This window comes from Chiloscyllium punctatum, chromosome 10, assembly GCF_047496795.1.
Source record: "Chiloscyllium punctatum isolate Juve2018m chromosome 10, sChiPun1.3, whole genome shotgun sequence".
In the NCBI taxonomy this organism is placed as follows: Eukaryota; Metazoa; Chordata; class Chondrichthyes; order Orectolobiformes; family Hemiscylliidae; genus Chiloscyllium; species Chiloscyllium punctatum.
The window spans coordinates 66058708-66084884 of NC_092748.1; the positions used below are offsets into that span (position 1 = coordinate 66058708).

Consider the following 26177-nt stretch of genomic DNA (forward strand, 5'->3'; position numbering starts at 1 on the left):
CTTCTGATCTTATGATAGAGGGAATGTCATTGATGAAGCAGCTGAAGATGGTTGGGCCTAGCACACTACCCTGAGGAACTCCTGCAGAGATGTCCTGGAGCTGAGATGACTGACCTCCAACAACCATGACCATCTTCTTATGTGTCGAGTATGACCCTAGCCAGCACAGAGTTTCCCCCGATACCGATTGATTCCAGTTTTGCTTGGGCTTCTTGTTGCCACACTCCATTGAATGTAGCCTTGATGTCAAGAGCTATCACTCTCATCTCACCTCTGGAAACCATGATTGAACCAAAGCTATAATGAGGTCAGGAGCTGAGTGGCCCTGGTGGAACCCTAACTGGGCGTCACTGAGCAGGTTATTGCTGAGCAAGTGCTGCTTGATAATACGGTTGATGACACTTTCCATCACTTTACTGATTGATGGGGCAGTAATCGGTTATATTGAATGTGTCCTGCTTTTTTTGTCCAGGACATAGCTGCGCAATTTTCCACATATTTGGATAGATCCAGTGTTGTAAGTGTACTGGAAGAACTTGTCTAGAGAAATGGTAAGTTCTGGAGCACAAGTCTTCACAACCTTTGCCAAAATGTTGTCAGGGCCTATAGCCTTTGCAGTATCCAGTGTGTCCAACCATTTCTTGATAGCACGTTGAGTGCATTGAATTGGCTGAAGACTGGTATCTGTAATTATGGGGATCAGTGAGGGAGGCTGAGATGAGTCATCCACTCAGCACTTCTGGTTGAAGATTACTGTGAATGCTTTAGCCTTCTCATAGTTTACCTGTGAAATTCTTTGCCACAGAGGGCTGTTGAGGCTGAGTCATTAAGTATATTCAAGACTGATATTTTTAATCAGTAAGGGAACCAAGGGTTAAGATATGAAGGTGAAGTTGGGGATTATCAGATCAGCCATGTTTCCGTGCTGTATAACTGTATGACTCAATCTAATTGAATGGTGGAGCAGAGTTGGTGGACTGAATCCTACTTCTATTTGAACATCTCTGATCTTAAGTGCTTAATTTTAAACAAAATCTGTTAATTTGTTTTCAAATTTTGAGTATAATAGCAAACTAAAAACAATTATATTTAACCAATGTAGTTAATACAGATTACATTTTATTAAATAACTGGAATATAGTGGATCATGTCTTACTAGTGAGTCAGGTTAATTTGTAAATCTCTCATGAACAAAGACTTGAGAAGCTTGAGGCCTGGAGCTGGAAGCTAAAATATTGCAATTTACATTTTGTAGTTTGAAGTAAGATGAATTATATGTGATCGTGGAAAAAGTAAACAAGTTAATGAAGTAAAAGGTATGACACATGTTTTATTATATTTTTGAGGAGAAAAATGGTGTTCAGAATCTATAGTCCCTTCTGAATAACCAGCTCCCTTCAGTGACTCGTGGATACTTAGGAAATGATTTTCAATTAAATAACCAATTATTTGAATGAAAAATGAGCAGCCAGGGTGCCTAAGGCACAGTTGATGAAATTTTCAGTTGATCTGCAAATGAGGCAGCTTTGAGCTCAAAACTGTTCATAGCATGCAAGTTTTTCAGAAAGTGGGAAATGGTTCAGACTGTAAAGGGATCATAGAGGTCCACTGTGGCCTCAAATGTGTATACATGTGTGTTTTTATGGAGGCAAAACCTACAGGCTAATTTTACTGAACAACTAGCAAATTACTGAAGCTTACCATTTTTTGTCTAGGTGGTTTTGGAGGGTTGTTGGCTGTGAGGCTCAGCATGTTTTCTCACCAAGATATTACCAAACTTCTTATTAACTGTGTACACTGCCCCTGTGGCATCAATCACATCTAATTCTTGCCCCATTTTCCTATGCACTGTTCCCAGAACTACTTTGCAATCAGCTGATGGCTCTGAAAACCTGGCATCCCTCGCACCTTCACCACCTTTGAAAGACAACTGAACAGACATTTGCAGTCCAATGTAGCCCTTTATTGGCAGCATAATGATACTCCAGCCACAAAGTCACACTGCCCACTGCACACAAAATCCCATTCTCTTTCCCTAATTGCTGTTTAACCAGCAGGTCACACACTTTAGCTGTCTATAGCTACATCTTACCTAAAAACCTTCTCTAAGCCACCATTAGTGTCCCCAGTGACTACTGCCAGCTCAGCACCATCCTCATGACCTGTCCTACCTGCCAATCTTCCTTCCCATCTATCCGCTCCACCCTCCTCTCTGACCTATCACCATCCTGACCTCAATCCATGTATTTTACTCTTAGTACCTTCTCCCCAGCCCCACCCCTTCTCCCATTTATCTCTCCACCCCGGACGCTCCCTGCCTCATTCCTGATGAAGGGCTTTTGCTCGAAACGTCAATTTTCCTGCTCCTCAGATGCTGCCTTACCTTTTCCAGCACCACTCTAATAGCTGGTTATTGCTCAGTTGGTTAACATTACATACCACCAAACAATTGGAAAATTCCAATCTACAACCAGCAAACAATTCCAATCTACAACCAGCAAAAGGGAACACAGATAAAACCAGTAGATGCTGAAATTTCACCTACAGTGCAGATGACCTGCTGACATCATGAGAATGATTTGATAGTGCATGATCATCTGCTGTACCCACCTCTTCTCTGTGGGAAACAGATGTCAATTGGCTTGTACTATCTAGCACTCAATTGTAAATAAGGACAGCTTCCAGCTCCCCACTGTCCATGTGTCCTCTTCGGAAGATTGCTCCCATACTTCCAGATCTTCAGCATCCAGCACATCCCCTCATTGCTTGTTCCAAACATACAGAGCACAGCACACCAGAATGATGCAGCACACTCTGTCCAGACTATACTGGAGGGCCCACTCAGACTGGTTCAAGCAGCGGAACTACACCCTCAACAGTTCTATTGAATGCTCCAGCACAGCCTTGGTCAAAGCATGAGCAGCATCGTATCTGTGCTCTGTATCAGTTAGGGGGTTATGCAATGATGCCATCAGCTTCAGTTGTAGGAGGCAGCATTCCCATCCTGTAAATAGTCTGGTAAGATTCCTGGATTCTCCAAAGCCAAAGTACATGGGAGTGTCCCATGTGAATGAATTCCAGTGTTTGAGATCTTGGAGAAGATTTGTAACTCAGATTGTGGGTCAGGGTATTGGTTTGTTCACTGAGCTGGTGGGTATGCTTTCAAACATTTCAACACCATGCTAGGTAACATTATCAGTGAGCCTCCAGTGAAGCATTGGTATTCTCACTTGCTATTTATGTGTCTTGGTCTTTTGTGGTGGGTGATATCATTCATAGTTTTGTTTCTGAGAGGATTGTAAATGCGGTCCAAATCTATATTTGTTAGTGGAGTTCTGGTTTGAATGCCAGACCTTTGGGAATTCCCGCGTATGTCTTTGTTTGGCCTGTCCCAGGGTGGCTGCATTGTCTCAATCAAACTGGTGTCACTCTTTGTCTGTGTGTATGGATATCAATGATAGATGGTCATGTCTTTTAGTGGCAAGTTGGTGCTCATGTATCCTGGTGGCTAGTTTCCTGCCGGTTTGTCCAATGTAATGTTTGTTGCAGTCCTTGCAGGGTATTATGTATATGACATTCATTCTGCTGGCTGTGTGTATTGGGTCCTTTAAATTCATCAGTAGTTGTTTTAGTGCAGTAGTAGGTTTGTGGGCTACCATGATGCCTAGGGTCCAGAGTAGTCTGGTAGTCTTCTCTTAAATGTCTTTGTATGGCAGGGTGACTAAAGTCTACAGGTGTGTTGTGTCTTTCTGTTTAGGTCTGTTGTGCAGGAATTGGTAGAATATGCTTATCTGGTAGCTATTGTTCCTGAATATGTTGTACAAGTGTTTCACCTCGGCCTCTCATAGTGCCGGGTGCTGCCAGTGTGTTGTGGCTTGTTTCAATAGTGTCCTGATACAGCTCTGTTTGTGTGTGTTGGAATGGTTGCTTCTGCAGTTAACTATCTTGTCAGTATGCGTGTGGCTTTCCTGTAAATGCTGGTCTGCAGTTCTCCATTGGCTTTCCATTCTACCATGATTACCAAGAAGGGGAGTTGGTTATTGCTCACTGCCTCTTTGAACTTTAAACTGGTGAGGCTGGTGTATGTGTGTTGGTGGGGTTTTTCTAGTTTGTTGTGTTTCATGATGATAAAGGTGTCATTCACAGAATGGATCCAAAGCTTGGGCTGGATCATGGGAAGGGCTGTTCATTCTAATCTCTGCGTAAGTGCTTCTGCTATAAGTCCCGATATTGGTGGTCTCATAGCTGTTCTGTTGATTTATTTGTATATCTTGTCGTTGAAGATGAAGTGGGTCATGAGACACAGGTCCAGTAGTTTGAGGATGTTTTTTTTTGGCTGATGGAGTTGGCACTGTCAGGTGTTTGTGTCCCTGGTTTGTCTAGCAGTGAGGCCAGTGTTTCTTTACCTAGGGTGATGTTTATTGATGTGAATCACTGATATCCATGCACACAGATGAAGAGGGACACCAGTTTGACTGGGACAATACATCCGTCTTAGGACTGGCCAAACAAAGGCATGTGTGGAAATTCCTAGAAGCCTGGCATTCAAACCAGAACTTCATTAAAAACGTACATTTGGACCCCATTTATCAACCTCTCAGTAACAGAACCGGAAATGATATTGCTCACCATAACAAACCAAGACACATAAACATCAAGTGGGAAAGAACACCAATACCTCTCTGGAGGCTCACTGGCATGTTGACAAAACGTCTGAAAACAAATCCACCAGCTCAGTGAGCAAACTGACAACTGGAATTCCACAGTGTCGTGATATGGCCCTATCAGTGCCGTGTGTGTATAGTTCATGGTAATGCTCCTGGGTAATGCCAGCTATCTTCCCAAAACCTACTGCCCAGGCTGCAGCACTGGCACGATCATGGGGGAGCAAAGTAGCCTTGCACAAATCTGGTGTGATCATGTGGCATTGGTCACTGTCCTGATACATTTGTGGGGGTACAATGGGCTGAGGTGTGGCAAATATAATTTAATTTGGATAAATGTGAGGTATTGCATTTTGGTTGAACAAACAAGGGCAGGACTTATACAACTAAAGGAGGGTTGGGTAATGTTGTACATCAGAGACCTGGGGTTCAGGTACATAATTCTTTGAAGTTTGCATTACATGTAGACAAGATGTTTAAGAAGGTGTTCAGCACACTTGCCTTTATTGCTCAGACCTTTGAATGTAAAAGTTGTGATGTCAGGTTGAGGTTGTAGAGGGCATTGGTGAGGCCTTTTGTGTGCAGTTCTGGCTGCCCTGTTATAGTCAGGATATTAGTAAGCTGAAGAGAATTCAGAAAAGATTGACCAGGATGTTACTGGGAATGAAAGGCTTGAGTTAGAAGGAGAGGCTGGATAGGCTGGAAATTTTTTTCACTGGAGCAAAGAGGTGGAGGGGTGACCTTTTAGAGGTTTATAAAATCATGAGGGGTATAGGTAAGATGAATGGCAGATGTATTTTCCCTGGGATGGGGAATTTCAAGACTAAGGGGCACATTTTTTAAGGTGAGAGGAGAAAGCTTTTAAAAAAGACCTGAGAGGCAATTTCACTTACACAGAGTGGTTCGTGTGTAGATTGAACTTTCAGAGGAAGTGGTGGGTGCAGGTGCAGTCACAACATTTAAAAAACATTTGAATAAATACATGAATAAGAAATATTTTGAGGGCTATGGGCCAAGCGCAGGGAAGTGGGACTAGTTTAGTTTGGGATTATGGTTGGTATAGACAGGTTGGTCTGAAGGGTCTGATTCCATGCTGTAAGACTCTATGGCTAAAACTCCACAACTGAGATCACACACAGGTCACCTGTCACTCCCTGGAACGTCTGGTCACAAGGATGTTCAGAGAGACTGTTGCTTTCACAGCCACTGGAGAAGGTAGTCTCTCATTCCTGGAGCTCTCAGGTCCCACTCGAGCATCTGATACAGTTCTATTACAGTCTCCTGGGACACGTGGAGCCAGTAGACAAAAAACTGAAAGAACAGCAGATGCTGGAAATCTGAAACAAAAACAGAAATTCCTGGAAAATGTCTGCAAGTCTGTCATGTGGAGCCAGTGTTGGCACCACACTTCTCTTATTCTCAGGAAATAGAGTCAGGGCTGGAAAGCACTGGGCCTCCTGCAGACTTCACACATCCTGAGGCCCTGCAGTTGTGACCTCCCCCTGAGCTGGGTGAACCTTGTCCTCTGTATCCTGCTGCCATGTCTGGCCCTACTACTGACCTTGGTCCTCCTGCATGTGCCACAGCGACCAACATCCTACCAGTCTCTGTTGCCCATCACTGCCCAGTGGGAATACAAGAAACAAAAAAGTTTCTTAGATTGCAGAAGAGAGACTGGTGGCATAATTTGCAGAAGAGGACTGTTCATACACTCTTCCACACAGTGTGATATGCAGCATTTTGATAATAAGAACCATTTCTCCATCATTCATCCAGCTTCAGCCTCAGCCAGTGCACCAACTTGGTTAAGCTGCCATGGTAGCTGAGTGCCCAACATATTATATCAAAAAGGGACCGCTTGCTGTGCTCCAAACACTTTCTGTATCAGACATAGATCGATGGTTCAATTTCTCATTTCTTGACAGATTATATACTTTCCAGAAAACTCTTAGAAGTTGCTCAATTAATAGTTTATCTTCTGTCAGCATTAGTCTTCTGTAATGGCATTGCTGCTATCTTTGATGTCATTGAGATGCCAAAGTTCAGTTTACAAACACCGATGGCATGGTGCACATCACCCTTGAACAGTGTCTGATCCTAAGCTTCTTCACTCTGCACCACACATGGGTAACAAAATTAGTGCAAAATAAATGTAGCTGAGCTGGCTGTTTCTTGTGTTTGCCCCTTCTGTGTGCTAGTGCCAGCACACATGGAACCTATGCTTTCATCTATCAAACTGACCAGACTGTGCCCATCCTGGGTGGTGTTTGTGACATTGCCCAGCTGCATTTCTCATCTTGAGAACGCAGGGAATGCAGCATACAGAGGACACCATTAATATGGGACTGCGCCAGGTATCCCCAGAGTCTCCATATTCCCAACAACCTATTTCCACTCATTTCCTTTTACTCCCCACATGGAGACCCACCATATTGAACTTTTCCTCCAACTGTACTTTTCCTCCCTGCCTCTTGAGCCTAGACATACATCGTAATAATGCCCACCCCACTCCTCCAGGACTGTATTCACCTCAGACCCGTGCCTAATTTTGACAAGCAGCCCCTAAACCTTACCAGACCCCTAACTGCTATAACATCAGATCTTGATTTGTGTCACCCCTGACTGCTTATGGTAGCCTGATAGGTCTGATCATTACCTGCTGTCTGCACTGTAGATGGACAGATCCCCTGATGGTGAGCATCCCAAGTGGGTGGCTGACCATGTCACGGCCCTGTATTGTTGTGAAGTGTGCTGGTGATTGACGATAATGGCTCCCGTTGACTTGACTGAGGACTAGACCCACCAGTTTGTAATAAAGCCATTTGGTTAATAAACACACAGTGTATTTGCTGCACAGGCAGCTGGCACCTGCTGTAGGTGTTAGATTGACATCTTGGTGTGCTGTACATCAATATGTCAGACAGGTTTTGACAGACAATGATGGCAAGCAGCCTGTTTGTGTGTCTATATTAAAGAGCACAACAGTATGGCAGTATGAAGAGCCTTTACTAACAGGCCTGGAAAGGCAGAAATTCTGCAAACATGCAGGTAGGCGCTAAGTAATTGAACATGATGGGAGAAGCGACCCATCTTGAGATGTAGCCTTGTCCAGGGATGGTCAAGGGCTAGTTTTGTTTTTATGTTGAAAGACAGTTCCAATTTTGGCCTGAGCGCGATTTGTGAGGGGAAACCAATTGGCAATTCCTTACTCGGAAGGATGGTTAAAGTGGAAAATTGTTCTTCCTCATACCTTTTTGTTCCATTCTGATTAAAAATGTCTCTTGGTTCAGTTTATGCCATAGTCTGTTGGGATATCTGTGATTAGAACTGTACCTCCTGTTTAATCAAGGTCTGAGGCTAGAAGAGGAATATTAATTAAAAATGTGCAGGATGTGAAAGATTTTGTATTCCAAAACCAATATTCTGTGGAATAAAGTTGTGAAGGTAAGTTGGGAGAGTGGATGTACAAAATATGAATCTTGCAGTAGGGTCCTCTCATTGTTTGAGAAAACTGGATGTCCTGTGGGATTAGCACTTCATTGCCTAGTTAGAAAGTGCTTTGTTTTAATGCAGTTTCTGTATTGCATTGAAATATTGTGACATCTGTAGTAATCTGTTTTGTTTATTGTCAGTCATCGCGCATAAAGATCGGTAGGTGAAGATGCTGGTATAGTATAGTGATTAATGTTTATGGACTAATCATGCAGGGGCAAAGACAAATGTTTTGGGGAAATTGTTTTAATACCCAACATTGGTATTTAATGGAAGCTGCATTTGATTAAATGGTAGTCATTTAATAATTGGTGTAAAAACATCTCATTCACTAAACTGCCATCCTTGATTGTTCTGGCTTACCTGTGATTCCAGACCCATGAGCAATGTCGCTGAGTCTGAAGTGGCCTATCAAACCACTTAGTTACATTTAACTACAACGTACAATTTTGCTAAAACACCCAAGAAAAGGAATGAAACTAGACAGACAAACATGACACTGACCTGGGGACTGGGAATGCCAACAGCAAACCCAGCCCTATCAAGCCTTCAAAATCATCTATGCCATTTATGCCTAAATTCTGAGTGCTGCCACACAGAGTAGTCAAATAACAGCTGCCATAGTCCTACTTACAGAATGAAATCATACAAAATTCTAGCCACCACCCCTGATGTCTGTCAGTAAAACAAACTCACCATTAGTGGCAGCATCTATGTTGCAATGGAAGCCCTCAACATTGATTCAAAACCCCTAAGAGATCTCAAGACATCAGATCAGGCATGGGCAAGAAAACAACCTACTATCCCTTTTAGCTAATGAATCAGTACTGAACCATGTTGAACACCACTTGGATATGTGGTGTAAGTTGTATAATTTATATTAATATATTCAACATTATTTTACAGTTAGATTTTGAATTAGTGGCATATGGGTTTTGGTCTCTGTATGAGGAAGTTTAGTGATTAACTTGTCAGTTTTTCTGGGGCCATGATTTCTTTTCTTTTTTCTAAAATCAGTATGAGAGTGTGTGTCAAGAATGTGGTGCTGGAAAAGCACAGTAGGTCAGGCAGCAGGAAAATCGACATTTCGGGCACAAGCCCTTCATCAGATTCTTTGGATGCTGCCTGACTAGCTGTGCTTTCCCAGCATCACACTGTCGACTCTGATCTCCAGCATCTGCAGTCCTCACTTTCTACAATGAGAGTGTGTATATCTGGGGTGATAGTGGGGAAAGTTTTGGGAGTGGACACAAGAAACATTGAAGAACATTATCTCGCTATCAGAATCAGGAATTGATTTTTTTTTTCTTTGTATGGGCAGGGGAAAAAGCTTTTGACTTCAGCTTGTAGAAGTTCTGATTTGAAGTTAGATGTATGAATCAATTTCTCCTAGAGAACAAGTTAGTTCAGAAAATCCAGGAAATAAGTTATCTCACTGTAAGGGTTTTAATTTGAAAGTTGAAGTTGAGAAGTATTTGGTTCGAACCTTGAAGGGGTCGATCCAAGCTTAGGAAGTCTAAGCTCAGTTATGTAACAAATCAAGCAAGAGGCTACCCAACTCTTAAGCTAAACATTGATATGGTAGAATGATGCACTCTGTAGTACTCTATATGATAGTGTTAGGATAATGGGATTGCATTTTTACAGTGTTTTTAAATTTTCAACATTGATATATATCAATCCCTTTTTTTATCTTTTCATTTCTTGTTAAAGCCAAATCTACAGTATTGCATTTCATTGAAAGCCCACTTTGTTAAATAAAGACATAATAAAATCAAGCCAGATTTTAATATGATACATGTTTGTCCTATATTAACATCAGCTGGAATCAAAACATGGGCAAAACAGAGGAACAGTAAGGGTGACAAGGGCACAGAATGTACTCGTGATCAGGGACTTGGATGTTCATCACAGAGTGGCTCTTTAGCAACACTATTGACAGAGTTAGAGGAGTCCTAAAGCACATGACTGCTAAACTAGTCTGCAGCAGCTGTTCAAGGAACAAGAATAAAAAACAGTTTACTTTGTCCTCATAATTCTACAGGTGCATCTGTCTATGACAGTATTGGTCGGTGCTAAGTAATGCAGATGTGACGTGACAAGTAAGAATCAAACAATCTCCTCATGACATTTAGTGGCATTACCATCAGTGAATCTCTCTGACTGTCAACAACATGGGGGTTACCATTGAACAGAAACTGAGCTGGACCAGCCATATAAATAATGTGTTTTATAAAACCAGGTCAGAGGCTAGGAATTATGTGATGAATCAATTGTATTCTGTCTCCCTGGTGCTTGTCCACTATATACAAACTACAGCTCAGGTGTGTGAGAAAATACTGTGCACTTGCCTGGAAACTCCAACAACACAATTTGACATTATTCAGGAAAAGCAATCCACTTGATTTGCACCCTATTCATCACCCTCAGCATTCACTCCCTTCAGCATAATGCACAGTAGCAACAGTATGTAGAATCTGCAAGACATCTGCATTGCAGTAACTCCCAAAGTTTCCTTTGACAGCAGCTTCCAAATCCATGACCTCTATCTCCTAGCAGGGTAGAGGGCAGCAGATACATTGAACTACCACAACCATCTGTGAGTTCCTCTCCAAGCCACACATTTGGAACTAATAATCACTATTCCTTCACTGTCGTTGGGTTATAAATTCTAAAGCTCCCTCCCCAACAGCACTATAGTTTTTAGAAGGCAGCTCACCACCGCCTCAAGGGTGATTAGGGATAGGCAGTAAATGCTGGCCGAGTTCAAACCAACTACATCCCATGAATGAATAAAATTAAAGTCAGAGATGTATGGATTAAACTTTGTCAAAACACATTCATGCTTTTATTCCATCAGTTTTACAGCCATTGATTCAGTGTTAAGCAGCTTCAATCTGACATCAGAACAAAGCTAAGTGTGACTCCTGGATGGGTCTTAACTACCTCCACATGTCAGGTTGAATCTGTTTTGGTGTCTTTTTGGTGCTTTGCATCAAATTCACACTGCAAGTGTAGTGTCAGTGGAAAACTGTTTTGGCTTCTCACTCGTGCTAAATTTGTGGAGTGTGTTTGCTTAGTGTGTATTGGGAGACAGGAAGCATCATTTTGTCAAAGGGGAGAAAGAAGAATGATATGATTGCTTGCTTCATTGCCGCTGTCTAGCTCTTCCGTTGTGCAGTGGATTGCTGGCAATTTATACATTTGAATTTGAGTTTTAGACATTCTCTAACATCTTAAAATCCACTTTTTAAATCGGTAAACTTTAATTCACTAAAGTTGATCTGTTCCGTGAGCAAGTGTTTTGATTGCTCTGTCAGCAGTTTGAGTTGTACAAGAACTCTTCACTGATCAGCTGTTTAAATTGCCATTTTGCTGTTTGAATTGCTCAGTTTCCACCTTCAGATGTAACAATAATTAAACTGTCAGGATTTCTACCTACTCAGATTTCATCATTAGAAGTGAACTTCAGTGTATTAGTCAGCAGGATAATTTAAGCAAACCAGTGCTTCCAGCATTGGAAGGTGGCAGAAGCCAAGAAATACAGTGTGCACCTCCTGGATGAGTGGAGCTCCACCAACCAGGAAGAATCTTGGCTAACCAGCAGCTTGCTTGATCTGCAACCTTCACTCAGAACTGGCGGTCTGTACTATTTACAAGATGAGCAAAAAGTCTTCATGGCTCCTTAGATAGCACTTTTGAAATCCACGGCCACTATTATCTGGAAAGTTTAGGGCAGCAGATATAATTGGAACATCACCACCTGCGAGTTCCCCTTCAAACAACTCGCCATTCTGACTTGGAAATATATTGCCTTTCCTACATTGGGTCACAAATTCTAGAACTACCTCTCTTGACAACATTGTAGGTTTACCTGCACCAAATGGACTGCAACAGTTCAAGAAGACAGCTAGCTCGTCCCCACCTTCTCAAGGGCAACTAATAATGGGCAATAAATGATGACCCAGCTAGTGACGCCCACATCCCATGAACGAATTCGAAATAAAAACTGCAGGGGAGTTATGTAGTTAGAATGTCACTTGGTTAGTCCAATCTAACATTCTGGGGACATGATACAAGACCCTTTCTTTAAAGCAAAGTTATGAATCTCATATGATATTTGTAATCATCAATGAAAGAGTTTCAATACTATATCACATGGAAATATGTCACGGCAGTTACAAAAATACATTCCAAAGGTTTAGCTAACAATTTACTATGTAAAATTTAGTCAACTACTATCCAAACGTTTGGTGAATATCTTTCAAATGGTGTTAGCAATTGAGCAATCTATTTTGTGGAAATGTATGGCAGTGTTGCAATGAAACACTCTTGGTAACATTAAAATTATTGTTACAGTGGGTGACAATTCAGCATGGGGATATCAAAATGTAAATTTATGTTGGCAAAGAATAATGAAGTGAACATCTCAGATCAATGCTAATGTTCACCAATAGAGTTTTTACTCTGGAATATCAGGCACCTGGAATTCAGACTCTGTTTAATATGTTACAATAAACTGCAAATTCAGAAGTTTATTACAACTGAGTTGGACAAGACACAGATTACTATACGCAATAAATTGAATGCGTCAGATGTGGTTTAAATTCAAAAATTTAGTAGAGTATCACTTGTCACTCACTTAAAATTTCAAACTCAGAACAATAAATAACCAGTTATGTACACAAACATCTTAAATTACAGCATTCCCATGTGACCTCAATCACTAGACAGATTAAAATTTTCACATAATTTCACAAGATTGTTGTCACTGATAAACTCAATTCACTGTTTACCTTTTCAGAGAATTTTAACAATACTTTGACGTTGGGAGACTCTTCGATTACAATATTATTGTCCCTATTCCTTCTTCACTTTTTTTAAATCATTGAATGTAGAGCTTTCATATTACAGAATCATAAAATGATATACACAGATGGTTTGAGCTTAGAAATACGTATATGAGTTATCTATGAATTGTTGATGCTTGTGGTGCTTCTAAGTTGTTCAGTGCTTCCTTCCTTGAGATACTGCACTTACCCCAAACCTGAGTGCTGTGGACATATTTCACTTATTGAAATTGTACCAAAATTATCTCCATTGCATAGACCATACCTTGAATGTGGAAAACTATTTCATATAATGTTAAGATATTCTGTGTAAATTAATAAAGTAAATGAAAAGATCATTGTATAAAAAAGGAGACCAGCTGTTAAATCTTTTGTCCTGCACTTATCAGAACAAAATTGGAAGAATACAACATCTCAAAAGGAATATCAATTTATTGCTTGAAAAGTGGGTGTTGTTTGGTTGGTAAGTGGACTCTGGTAGAAGCATTGCCATAGAGAAATCACCAGGGAGATGTTAGCTGCCAAGCTTCTGTTTAAATTCAAAGTAGGCAATTCAAATCTGAATGGTCAAGGCATTGCCACCCAGCAGGAAATGGCTGTCCCCAAGATTTTTATTTAGTTCTGAAAAACGCAATGTGTGGATGTATTCTTTCTGTTTACAAAAGACAGGACCTTCCATGCAAATGCATGCAGCTCTAGCATGTGCAAGTGACCCACATTGTGAGCTTGACAAACCATCTTAGGTTGGTTGTTAGTGTAGTTCTTAACACAATTGAGATTGCCCAATTAGATAGGATATGGCAATTGTTGAGCAATGTTCTAAATTTTGCAAGCACGGTCTAGTTGACAATACATTGTCTCTTGTGAAAAGTCCAATTGGTGTGCTATTTGAAATGATCCATCAGTGGTTGCAATGTAGAGCCTACTTACTTGGCACCCCTGTGGCACTGAAATTTCAAATACCACATTGCTCATTTTTATGGTAGACAGAATGTCTTTTTAGTTACATAGTAGCATATTTTTAATTGAGAACACTTTGTATGTTGCTACTGCACAGCAGCAGCATGCAGTAGTTAGTTTTACCTGTTGTTCAAATTTTGAGACACTTTACCCCTCCAGAGTAACTTGGAGGTTGACTGAGCACTTTTCAGGAGGAAAGTGGTGATGTTAAGTCCATTCATAAGTTTGTATGACATTAGAGAGCAACAATCTGGAGTAACAAGATGGCTTTGATACACTCTATTTTGGAATCAAGTTTGAATGGTGAACAAATGACTCGGACAATCTTATGGTGCTTGGAAGAGACTCAATAAATATGTTGATCAGTGAAGGTAGCCCTGCAGGGTTGGGACTTTGAGCTATAGGGAGAGGCTGAATAGGCTGGGACTATTATTCGCGGAGTTTCGGAGTCTGAGGGATGACCTAAAAGAGGTTTATGAAATCGATGAGAGGCATAGATATGGTGAATAGCCAAGGTCTTTTTCCCATGGTTGGGGAGTCCAAAGCTAGAGGGTATAGGTTTAAGAAGAGGGGGAAAAATTTAAAAGGGACCTAAGAGGCAACTTTTTCAGGCAGAGGGTGGTGCGTATATGGAATGAGCTGCTGGAGGAAGTGGTGGAGGCTGGTACAATTACAGCATTTAAAAGTCATCTGGATGGGTACATGAATCGGAAGGGTTTAGAGGGATTTGGGTGAAATGTGTCAAATGGGACTAGATTAATTTAGGACATGTGGTCGACATGAACAATTTGGACTGAAGGGTCTGTTTCTGTGTTGTACAGCTCTATGACTCTATGTTATAGTAGAGAGCCCATTCATGGATTTCCCAACTAGCAAGTTGAGGAAAGCACTTGCTTGACTGCTTGTGTTCAGGGTGAACTTGAGTGCAGGATGGAGCCCGTTAACGCTTGTAAGGAAACTCTTAGATGCAGCGACAGATGGGTCACTGAAGTATCAAAAATACCTAAGGGGTAGTAGGTTTGGTGTCATTCTATTGAGACATGTTTCTCATAGATAACAGTGAAGTTGTTAGATTTGTTTATTGGCAACTTATTCTATCAACCACAAAGAAAATTTCCCTGTTTGAGATTTGACTGAATTCTATTCCACAGTTATACCATATCTGTCCGTCAATGAAACTTCATTCTCCAGCATAAAGTCTCAAGCTATTCTCATGGCTTTCTCTCTTTGTTTTCCTTTTCTATCCGGTTGTTTCTAACTCCTAAGCTGACTTTCATGACGCAGGTACTCTGGTGATTCCTCTGTCCAATGCTAGATGAATCTTTCTTATAAGCTTTGTTTCTTCAAACTCCGCACAAGTTTGCATTCTGCACAGGGAATGATAGACTGATTGTCTTTATCTCCCAGCTCTGTCTTTCTGTCAGGTCAATCTGCAAAAACCTATCTGTCAGGACCAGGAATATTTTAAGAAACCTCTAAGACAACAGGTAATTGCTAAGAACTCTTGTCTTCTCAAAGTCTCATCTCCATAGCAGTGTGAACTGCACTGACAGTTAATTAAAATTTCTATCTCCAAACACCCAGCTCTGTTCTACCTTAAAGCTAAATAGGTAAGTTTAATACGTAACCATTTATAAAATGAACAATTCTTACCATCTTTCTGGGAGTCTTGGAGTCCAACAGTCAACTCGTGATCATCACAGATGCCCTTTCCATTATCTACAGATGTGAACATCTTGCACCTTCTTTCCATTAAAATGACTTAGCTTGTTCTCCAACACTTAATAACTAAGTTATCCAAGCTTATTGTTGGGCAAATTTCAGAACCAGTCACATGAGCCGTACTTTTCTCCATTTTACCCTAAGTTAAAGACATTGTTCCAAAACATAAAAATCTTTTAAATCTCTAATTTGTAATAGGAGAGTGAAAGATGGGATGATAATGTTAGAAGGACAAGGATAAGAATTTCAGTAACAGAGGGGCAAAGAAAAATCTGAACTGGGCATTGGAATAAAATGTATGTTGTTGGGCTTGTTAATGATGGATGCAGGGTTTAAAGTTCAACATGGGCTCCAGGTAGCTGGCAAGATAATAGGTTAGTTGGTTCAGCCTAAGAGAGTGGCCAGTAGAATTACTGACAAGGGAAATAAAATTTATCCCTAATACTAACTTAGATCATCTTATGAACAATTATTTCGACCAGACATATGATTTAAATATTCTTTTAATATACATGAAAGGTTTAAGGATTTCATTGTAACATATTGAGTCTTATTAATCCAGTTTTGCATTTTACATCTTCCTTCATTGCAGACGTGTTTGAAAATAAATTCTGGCATCGATATATTTTCATCTTTACAACCTGTCTGTTTTTAATTTCGATAACTTCAGTGGACGGGATGTAAGACAGTCCACAATCAACTACAAGCCACCTGGTGAGAAGCCAGATCAGAAATCAAGCTTATTTTTCTGCTTTGCTTCATGTGTATTTTGTATTTCAGAGTTTGCACAAAAAAAACATTTGATTTTGTTTCCCTTAATAAAGTGCTGGTGAACTTAACATTTTTAAGGATATTTGCTATTGATAGACCTGATACTTATTGTATCTACTAACATGGTACCTTTTTCACTTCTTCTGTTTTCTTTTGATCAAAGTTAACTATAATAATTCATCTAATTTTGCTTCCTTCATTGACCTAACTAAGATGATACCATTCAACCAATTATTCTGCTAAGGACTTGAGGATGAAGTAGAATGAATGATGAGTTGAGAAATTTGAAGGGGAGACTCCATGCTGGGATAATCAATTATCAAGACCATTTTCAATTCCATAACATGGAGCACACACGAGTGCATTATTAATAACCAATCATAGCTGCTCGTTCGGATAGAAAGAGAATATCTTTGTTTGTTCTTTTTTCTCTCCTATCTTTTCCTGCCTCTCTCCATCCAAACAAATTAACTAAAACCTTATCCAGCAATTTAAATGTGTATATATGCACTTTTATATTCTCCAATTTAACTTTGGAATGTGGTTTAAGCTGTTATTATGTGACAGTTTCTAAAATCAATCCAGTTAATATTCTGTCAAAATTTATGTACTTTAGATTAAACTTCAGTAATTTTGAAAATTGAATTTACGTTGAAGACTGGTTCATTAGCAGGACAAGTAAAATCTTACTCTAGAAGTCTTGGAATTTAATTTCTGGTGCATGGAGCTTAAGGTGTTAAAATGAGAAGCAGGTGCTGTGTTTCTACAGTTGGACAGGTAATGTTTAATAGAGCTTGCCTTCTCGTTATTCCCTGTTCTGTATTTTTTCAGTTAGGCAAGTAAATACTCATGAATGCTACATGTAATGACATTTTTAATCCAATTATATTCCAAGCATCTGTGGTAACTAAAATTGTTAAGGTAATATAAAAGTAGATTGTACATATATAGTGTACTGGTCCATAAAGTGCAACTTTATAAATATCACAAGTCAATCAAATTGTATAAATATATATTAATCTTTGTAGGAATGACCTTTGAAAACTTCATATAATACAACTGCATGTGTCAGTGGTCTTAAATGTCCTCCAGAATACAAGATCCTGCTGTTTTGTATTTGTTTGAAAATAACATGTCCTCCAAGGTGAATGGCTATAATTGGATGAAACTTAGTATGTATCTCATATACAAAAAAAAGACTGCATAATAATGTATGCACATGAATGTATTATAATATACAAAGGGAAAACAACTATTAGTTGATGTAAGTTTTAATTTTGAGATCGCTATTTCTTATCATACCAGGAGTTGATTTAATAGACCCCATTTCTAGTTATATATGTACAATATATTTAGTTGTAACCTTTCATTACTTGGTTTACTTCCTATATAGAAAATGTCTGTAACATGTACCTTTATGATAAGTTTTAATAATTTTTGTTACAGACATATTTTGTTTCTCAATTTTCCTATTTATAAACAGGTTATATTAACTTCTGTAAAATTTGTCTACTTGTAAAAGAACTTTGATGGAACTTATTTTTGTAATCTTATTACAGAAAAAGAAATGGCATTTCGTAAGATTGTTGGAGGAGCAATTTTTCTTGGGGGTGGTACCCTGACAATTTTAGGTGCCTCCCACATAATAGACTACTGGTCATATCAGGTAAGGTTTCCATTTTGGCTTCAAAAGCTTGTGTCAATTCTCTCAGGTGTGATATGGGCCTTTCAAGGCCTGGAAATTATTTGTGCTTGGTCTTTATTTCTGTACTTGAATGATTTGCTTGCATACATTGAACAGCGTGTTGATTGCAGAGACCTATGAAACTCCCGGACAGTAGCTAGATGTCAACTAGCACTGTTAATGAGAAAGGATGGGTTGCAATGAGCTGTGGTCAGTGTGTGTCTTAATATGCATACATAATACATTTCAATTAAGTTGTGTTTATACACATAATATCTTAATGCAAATACCCTTACATGTGTAACTTGCATGTTTTTGAAAAGCTTTTTGAAATCTTTTAAAGAAATGCTGGTTAGGCTGCTCAATACCAATACCAACAGTCAGAGTTAGTGTGGCATATTAAATTAGTGCTGAACTAATTCCAACAGGTTATAAAATTGGCATCTGACCTCCCCCTCCAGAGAGGTGTATTAAAATTAAAGCTAAGTCTCGTAATTTTCTTTTAGTGCATCTTCAGCTGTTAATACAGCTTTCATGGTCTGCCAAAGAGTCTACTTGCTTATCCATATGCAACACTTTATACTTATGACATGTCCACCTGCTTTGCAGTTTACCAGTCCTGTGCTCCTCATCCAGTACTAAACTCTATGTTCTCAGCAAGATAAATTTTTAAACTTTTGTGACTGAGCAGATTATTGAAATTCTTCTTTCTTCTAGTCTGCAATAAAAAAAATCTTAAAAACATAGCTTTTTATCATTCTTATTGAGTCATAGAGTCACCTTAGCCTTACTTTGTCTCACTCGCTCTTACCGGCCTCTAGCTGAATCAGCACCAGTGAATCTGATAACCAATATTAAAATTGCATCGAATTGTTGTTTACTTAGATTTAGACATTATTTTTGTATTGAGGCCATTGCTTGCCTGTGATGGAACTCATGCTACTTGTTAGACTCCAATTAAACTAGTGGATTTGAGTACAGTAGCAACAGGTGGGAAGGATGTTGCCTGTGTTCAAACACAAAACCCTCATCCTCATTTGATTTCTGAGTTAAAATCCGTGATAAAGTCACTGAAGATCCAGTGTTCTATGCCGCATTATGATCTTCAAAGTTGAATTTATTGAATGACATTTCATCTGCAGAAACAAAAAGGATATTCGCCAACTGGTTGTTTAGATATGTACCATTGTTGGCGTAACCAATTATCATCCACAGGCAGATAATATTTATAAACTTCTGAAGTAGTAATGTTTATCTCTGTTTTATTGGCTTTTTTGGTCCAGGCTACCTTTGTAAGGATGAGCTGGGAGACCAAAGTTTCTGCCAGTAATGACATGTTAATTTCTTAGAAGTTGTTTGACAGCCATAAACAGCTGAGCTACTGAGAAATACGGTCATTTTAGCATTTTCACCTGTTCATTGCTGAAGGGTAGAGAGTGGTGTAGTTAAAAGGTCTCCAAATCTGGTGAGCTGACCCCAGTACTGAGGAACTGGGGAACTGTTGTTTTGGAACAGGTGTCTTTGGAACCATGCTGGGACGAGTGTCGTGTTGAATCAAACAGCAAGGACTGTAGATGGGGCCTGAAAATTAAATCGTAGGGGTGGGTAGGAAGTCAGGGTGGTATAAGATAGCCATGTGGCTAATGTTAGCCGGAGGGTGACTGAGAGTAATAGAGCATACAGATAAAGCTTCTACCAGTAATTAGGGTCAGATTAGGGAAAAATACTAAAAAAAATTAAATTACAGGCTCTTTTAGATTAGATTACTTACAGTGTGGAAACAGGCCCTTCAGCCCAACAAGTCCACACCGCCCCGCCGAAGCGCAACCCATCCATACCCCTACATCGACATCTACCCCTTACCTAATACTATGGGCAATTTAGCATGGCCAATTCACCTGACCTGCACATCTTTGGAGTGTGGGAGGAAACCCACGCAGACACGGGGAGAATGTGCAAACTCCACACAGTCAGTCGCCTGAGGCGGGAATTGAACCCGGATCTCTGGCGCTGTGAGGCAGCAGTGCTAACCACTGTGCCACTGTGCCACCGTGCCGCTCTTTGTCTGAATATACTCAGTATGAGTATCAAGGTAGTTGAATTTACGGCACAAAGAGAAATAAACGTGTATGGTTTGACAGCCTTGACAGAAACAAGGCTGTAATGTGACCCAAATGCAGTGAATCATAATTTTAATACAGTGTAGAAGGAAAATATTGTAAGACATGTATTTGAACCGTAGGAGACACAATGGTACACACAACAGCTTGGCAGGATATCTGCCTTCAATTTACAACATGTGAGAGATATAGAATTACTACCATGGAAAAACAGGAAAGGGTGGAGGCGGTTTGGCCCCTTGAGCCTGCCGTACAATTCAATAGGATCATACTTGATCGGACATTCCTCATATCCACTCTCCTGCCCTTTCCCTATAACCGTTGATTCCTCTACTGATCAAGATTCTACCTATCTCAGCCTTAAACATAAACAAGGACTCTGCCCCCACATGCTGTGACAAGGAGTTCCAAAGTCATGCAACCCTCTGAGAGAAGAAATCCCTCTTCATCTCAGCCTTAGATTGGCACAGCTTTACGCTGAGACTCATTTTATATGCCACATCCAATTCTGTCCTTGCTGAAAAAAAAAGTCATCACAGTTTCCTAACATGAAAATTAGATCAGATACCTGGCAACTGCAGCTTGCTGTTTGCTTGTGCTGGCAACTGTCCGATTGTGGAAACAGCACATTGTCCCTGCATGCTTCATGGCCATTATTCTCCTTGATCTTTCACCCATATAAAGTCAGCATTGGTAAATCACTGGCCTTCGCACATCTTTGTGACTACTCTTGGACCAATTCTCCCACCACTTCAGCCCTTGAACACTTGACTTTGGAGCACAGGAGCATCTGTGACTTGCATGTTTTTGTCAGGTTGCTTTGCATGCAGGAGGAGCCCTGCATCCTATGCATTTGTATAGGATGCATCCTATGGTGTAAACTTGCTTTCTTACTGACCACTCACTTTGCATTTACTTGAAGGCTCCCAACCTTAGTTGCTTGCATTCCCTTTTAGCAGAGAGGGTGAGGCAGGCAGCTTAGAACCAAACAGATTTACAACACAGAAGGGGTCCTTTGGCCCATTGCATCAGTGCCTATCTATTCTAGTCCCGTTTTCCATTACATGACCTTAGACTTTATGCTATGGCATTTCAGTTGTTGATCCAAAAACTATTTCAATGTTGTGATGGTTCCTGCCTCAACTACCCTTCTCAGGCAGTGAGTTCCAGTTGCCCATCATTCTCTGGGTAAAGAAAATCTTCCATAAACCCCCTCTAAACCTCCAACCCCTGATCACTGACCCCTGTACTGAGTAATGTTTCTTCCTGTCTGCCCTATCAGTGCCCCTTTATAATTGTTACACTTCACTCAAGTCCCCCTTCAGCTTTCATTGCTGTAAGGACAATAACCCCAGCCTATCTGGTTGTGCTTTGTAGTTGAAATGCTCCAGCTCAGGCAACATCATGGTGAATCTCCTGTGCACCCTCTTTAGTGTAGTCATATTCTTGTGGAAGTGCAGTGACCTGAACTGCACACAGTACTTTAGCTGTAACCTATGAACATTTTGTACAGGTCCATCATAATCTCCTTACCCTTGTATTCAGTGTCTTGACTAATAAAGGCAATTTTTCTGTTTGCTTTCTTAACCACTTAATCCATCTTTCCTATTGCCTTCAAGGATCTGTACACCAAGGTCCCTCTGACCCTCTGAACTTCCTAGAATCCTACACTCTCTTGCCTTGTTAGTCCTTGCAAATGCATCCTCATTATCTTCATGATTAAATTACATTTGCCACTGTACTGCCCATCTGACTAGCCTTCCCATATCATCCTGAAGTCTGAGGCTTTCCTCTCGCTATTTACCACACTGCCAAGTCCATGTTTGTGACCCACCCCACACTCCCAGATCCTGCTCTGTATATTCCCAGTACAGATAACTTGTTTTCAACTATTCTCACTTCCTGTTAACATCCGTTCAGCATTTATTCCTCTCCCAACTTATCATCAGCAATTCCTCTGTCTGCATTCCAGTTTTTTATCATGTTCTGTCTGACTCTCAGCATTCCTCCCATCATCAGCACTAATGCCACCATTTCCTAGCTGCTTTCAGTTCTGGTGAAGGGTCGCTGGACTCCTAAATATTATATGTTTTTGGCTCCACAGATGCTGCCAGATCTCAGTTTCTCCAATACAGTTGGATTTTATGCCAAATACACAAATTTACTGATCAAACCTCTGACATTCATCTTTGGACTGTTGATATGTGAAACAAAATAGCAAGCAATCCATTACTGAACCTGGAATTTCCCACTCGACTCAAGCTTCCAGTCACAAAAACACCCTTTCACCATCAGCCTTTAGCATCTCTAATATAGCTAATGCACTAATTGCCCTGGTCCCATGAGCTGTTATCATCTTGAACAGTTTCTAGTGCATTTTCTTGCCAAATGTCTTACTGAGGTTCATGTAGGCTATATCAACTGCATTACCCAAATCTCCACGTTTAATCACCTCATCAAAAAACCCAATTTTACCTGTCAGACATGATACAAACTCAGAAAATGCTGGAGAGGTCTGACAGCATTGGTGGAGAGAGAAACAGAGTTAAAGCTTTGAGTCCACTATAACACTTATTCTAAATTTTGAATACAGTTTCATGAATCTAGTAATTTAGCTCCATTCAAAATAACTCCTGTTTGATTCATTGCAAGCTTGTCAAAATAACTGTCAAATCTGATTGGTTATTGGATAAGTCATCATTCTCAGGAAAAACCATTTGTTTACAAACAATTTTTATGTAACCCAGTAATCAATATAAGAACTGTAATGGTTCAATAAACAAGATGCCTTAGATAGTGAACAACAATAGTTTTGCCACATTTTTCCCCTTCTGAGATTAGAAAAAGGAAGACATGCTGCTGTATAATTTTCCACTCATGCCTAATGGAAATACATTGTAACTTCAGATAAATATTCTTCCTCATTTACTTACTGAGCTGACCATGTGCTAGCTGCTTTGCCTGGATTCCTGTAATGTTTACCATTTTCATTTAGCATTTCTGTGATGTGGATGCCAACATGTGTAATATTTAACAGCCTTTTCTTCCCAAGTGTCTTTCCTCACTTCATATCAAATTGTGCTGTTAGTTTTATTTTGTCTCTTCTTTTCAAAAGCTTTATCAGAACAAGATGGGCCTGCATCATTCTAGGCTCCCTCTGTGATCCCAAATCTCTCTCTAAACCTGTTTGTTTTCTTGTTCAATTCAGTCTCTGGGCTGGTGCTGGCCAAGCACCATACATTTGCATTGTTTCACACCTTTTAACAGTCAACTTTTATATATAAGTGAGGGCCAGCCTTCAACTCAGGCAGAGATACCTGCTAAGAATCTCCTCCTATTTGATTCATTGCAAGCTTGTCATTGTAACTGAGGTCCTTTAAAGTAGATATCAGCCCACTATGTATCCATTCTGTAAATTTCCAGGATCTGGACCAGTAAAGGACCAAAACTGGAAACAGCATTCTAAAGTATTCTTTACTAACTTCATCAGCAAGGACAGTATTGTCAAGCTAGTAGAGCTATGCCTTACCATTCACTTCACCTACAACAACAAAACCTACGGACAAACCAATGGAACACCCATGGGATCTCCGATATCAGGGTTCTTAGAAGAGGTAATAATGCAGAGACTCGAACAAACAGCTCTGCCAACCACCCAACCCACACTTTGGGGCTGCTACGTGGATGACACCTTTGTCTTCACTAAACGAAACAAATTAGAGGAAGTCTTCAAGACCCTTACTGGCATAAAATTCACTAAAGAGGAGGAAAACAACAACAAACTGCCATTCCTAGATGTCGCAGTAGAGCGAACAGCCAATGGGGAACTTCAAACCAGCGTCTACAGGAGAACAACACATACAGACCAAATATTGAATTACAGAAGCAATCATCCCAACACCCACAAACGAAGCATGCATTAGAACATTATTTCAATGAGCCAACACACACTGCAGCACAGAGGAACTACTCAGAGCAGAGGAAAATCACCTATACTGTGTATTCAAAACGAACACAGTCTGCCAATTTCTCAGCAACAAACCCCAACAAGCAGACAAAGCGCATCCAGAAACCCTAGCCACTATCCCCTACATCAAAGACATCTTGGAAATGACTGCCAGACCACTCAGACCCCTTGACATCATGGTAGCACACAAACCCACCAACACACTAAAACAGCAGCTAATGAACTTGAAAGACCCTATACAGACAACAAGCAAAACTAATGTCATTTACAAAATACTGTGCAAGAACTGTAACAAACACTGCATTGGACAAACAGGCAGAAAACTAGCCACCAGGATATATGAACATCAACTAGCCACAAAACGACATGACCCTCTCTCACTAGTGTCCTTACATACAGATAAGGAAGGACACCACTTTGACTGGTACAACACATCCATCTTAGGACAAGCCAAACAGAGACACGCACGAGAATTCCTGGAAGCATAGCATTCCAACTGGAACTCTATCAACAAACACATTGAGTTAGATCCCATCTACCACTCCCTGAGAAAAAGAACTGGAAATGACATCCACACAGGAAATGACATCACCAATCCAAAGAAACCCAAACATATAAATAAAAAGCAGGAATTATCAGCAGTGCTTCATCCGGAGGTCCACTGAAGATGTTACCTAGTAGAGTGACGAACCGTCTGGAAATGAACCTTCCAGCTCAGTGAACAAACCTACATCCAGAGTAAAGCTAGTTGCCCTATTTTCTCATTTGTGATTGATTATCCCTTTGTCTCTCCCCTCTAGATCTAGTGAGTTGTTAAAGATCCTGAGCCAATGGCTTACAAATCACAGATCCCATTGTTCTGAACACCCTTGAGTGAATGATGTCTGTTTAATCCATTTCAAGGTCACTTTTAGCATGGATTTATATCTGCAACCACTCAGTCATTTTTCACTTTAGCATTAGTCATTGAATATTATTATTGCTAAACCTGCATCATAACCAGCAGTGAAGGTTACAGAATAAAAAACTTCTTTTGCATCCGAGGAAGCAATGCAGATCTGCCCTGAGAAATTCTTCACTGGCTCCATTAATGGACCTTGAATCCTAAACTACAAAAAGTTATTGTATTTCTGAATGACAATCTATTCTCTTCCTCTCATATCCTTTTGGTTACTCTGTTAGGTTTTGTTGACACCTTTTCATTTGCCTTTTTGAAAAAAACCTGCTGAAACCTGATTTATAGGCTTTGTTGTGTCAAGTGTTGGTTTAAGTTGACACACCTGTTTTTTCTTACAGATAACTTTGGAGGTATTCCATTTTTCTACTTTGCTAATTTCTAAGCCTAGTTAAACTGCCTGTCAGTCTAATTCACATGTCCACTTGAACGTTAGCACTAGTAATATATTTTTAGAGGCATTGTTTTGTCTTTGCATGTAATAATGTCATTAACACTGCCACCTAAGTGCACCTTCACTTTGAGGTCTGGTATCAATTATGCTTGTTACTAACAACTAAGTTCACTACTTGATTGCCCCAGGTTTCCTCACCATTACAACAAAATTTATTTGTGGAATTAGAATCTTCCTTGGACTGAGTTAGACAAAGTGAGGATGCAATCAGGTGCAAGTTGCATTCGTTAGACATTGTCAATAAGACTGAGGAAACATCTGGATGTGTGTCTACACTTCATGAGGTCTTCAGGCCTTAATCCCACCCAAGCCAGTATGACACATGCACATTGGGTAGAGGTTATCGCAATCTTCAATATTAACCCTTTTGGAAGCACTAACTTACACATTTCACCCAAGCATTTTCCACCTCGTAGTATACATTTATATATTCATGTAAGATTTAATTTTACCACTACCCCATCTTCCCCCAAGTCTCTGGCTTCGCATTCAGACAGTCTGGAGGCTTCGCAATTCTTTAGGAATCCATTCTCTTTGA

The 26177-nt window shown here is 40.1% G+C and overlaps 1 protein-coding gene across 3 annotated transcripts in view; it reads left to right on the forward strand.

The window, feature by feature from the left end:
* The window catches only part of gpd2 (glycerol-3-phosphate dehydrogenase 2 (mitochondrial)), a 120804-nt gene that overhangs the window by 15845 nt on the left and 78782 nt on the right, over positions 1–26177 (forward strand). Inside the window, exons 2-4 of one of the 3 annotated variants that reach the window (XM_072579373.1) lie at positions 16281–16402; positions 17076–17236; positions 18019–18125. In XM_072579373.1, the coding sequence (XP_072435474.1) occupies positions 18027–18125 (99 nt within the window). In that variant the 5' untranslated portion in view covers positions 16281–16402; positions 17076–17236; positions 18019–18026. The remainder of the gene's footprint in view (positions 1–16280; positions 16403–17075; positions 17237–18018; positions 18126–26177) is intronic. The other 2 variants (XM_072579372.1, XM_072579374.1) reach the window with 2 other exon arrangements.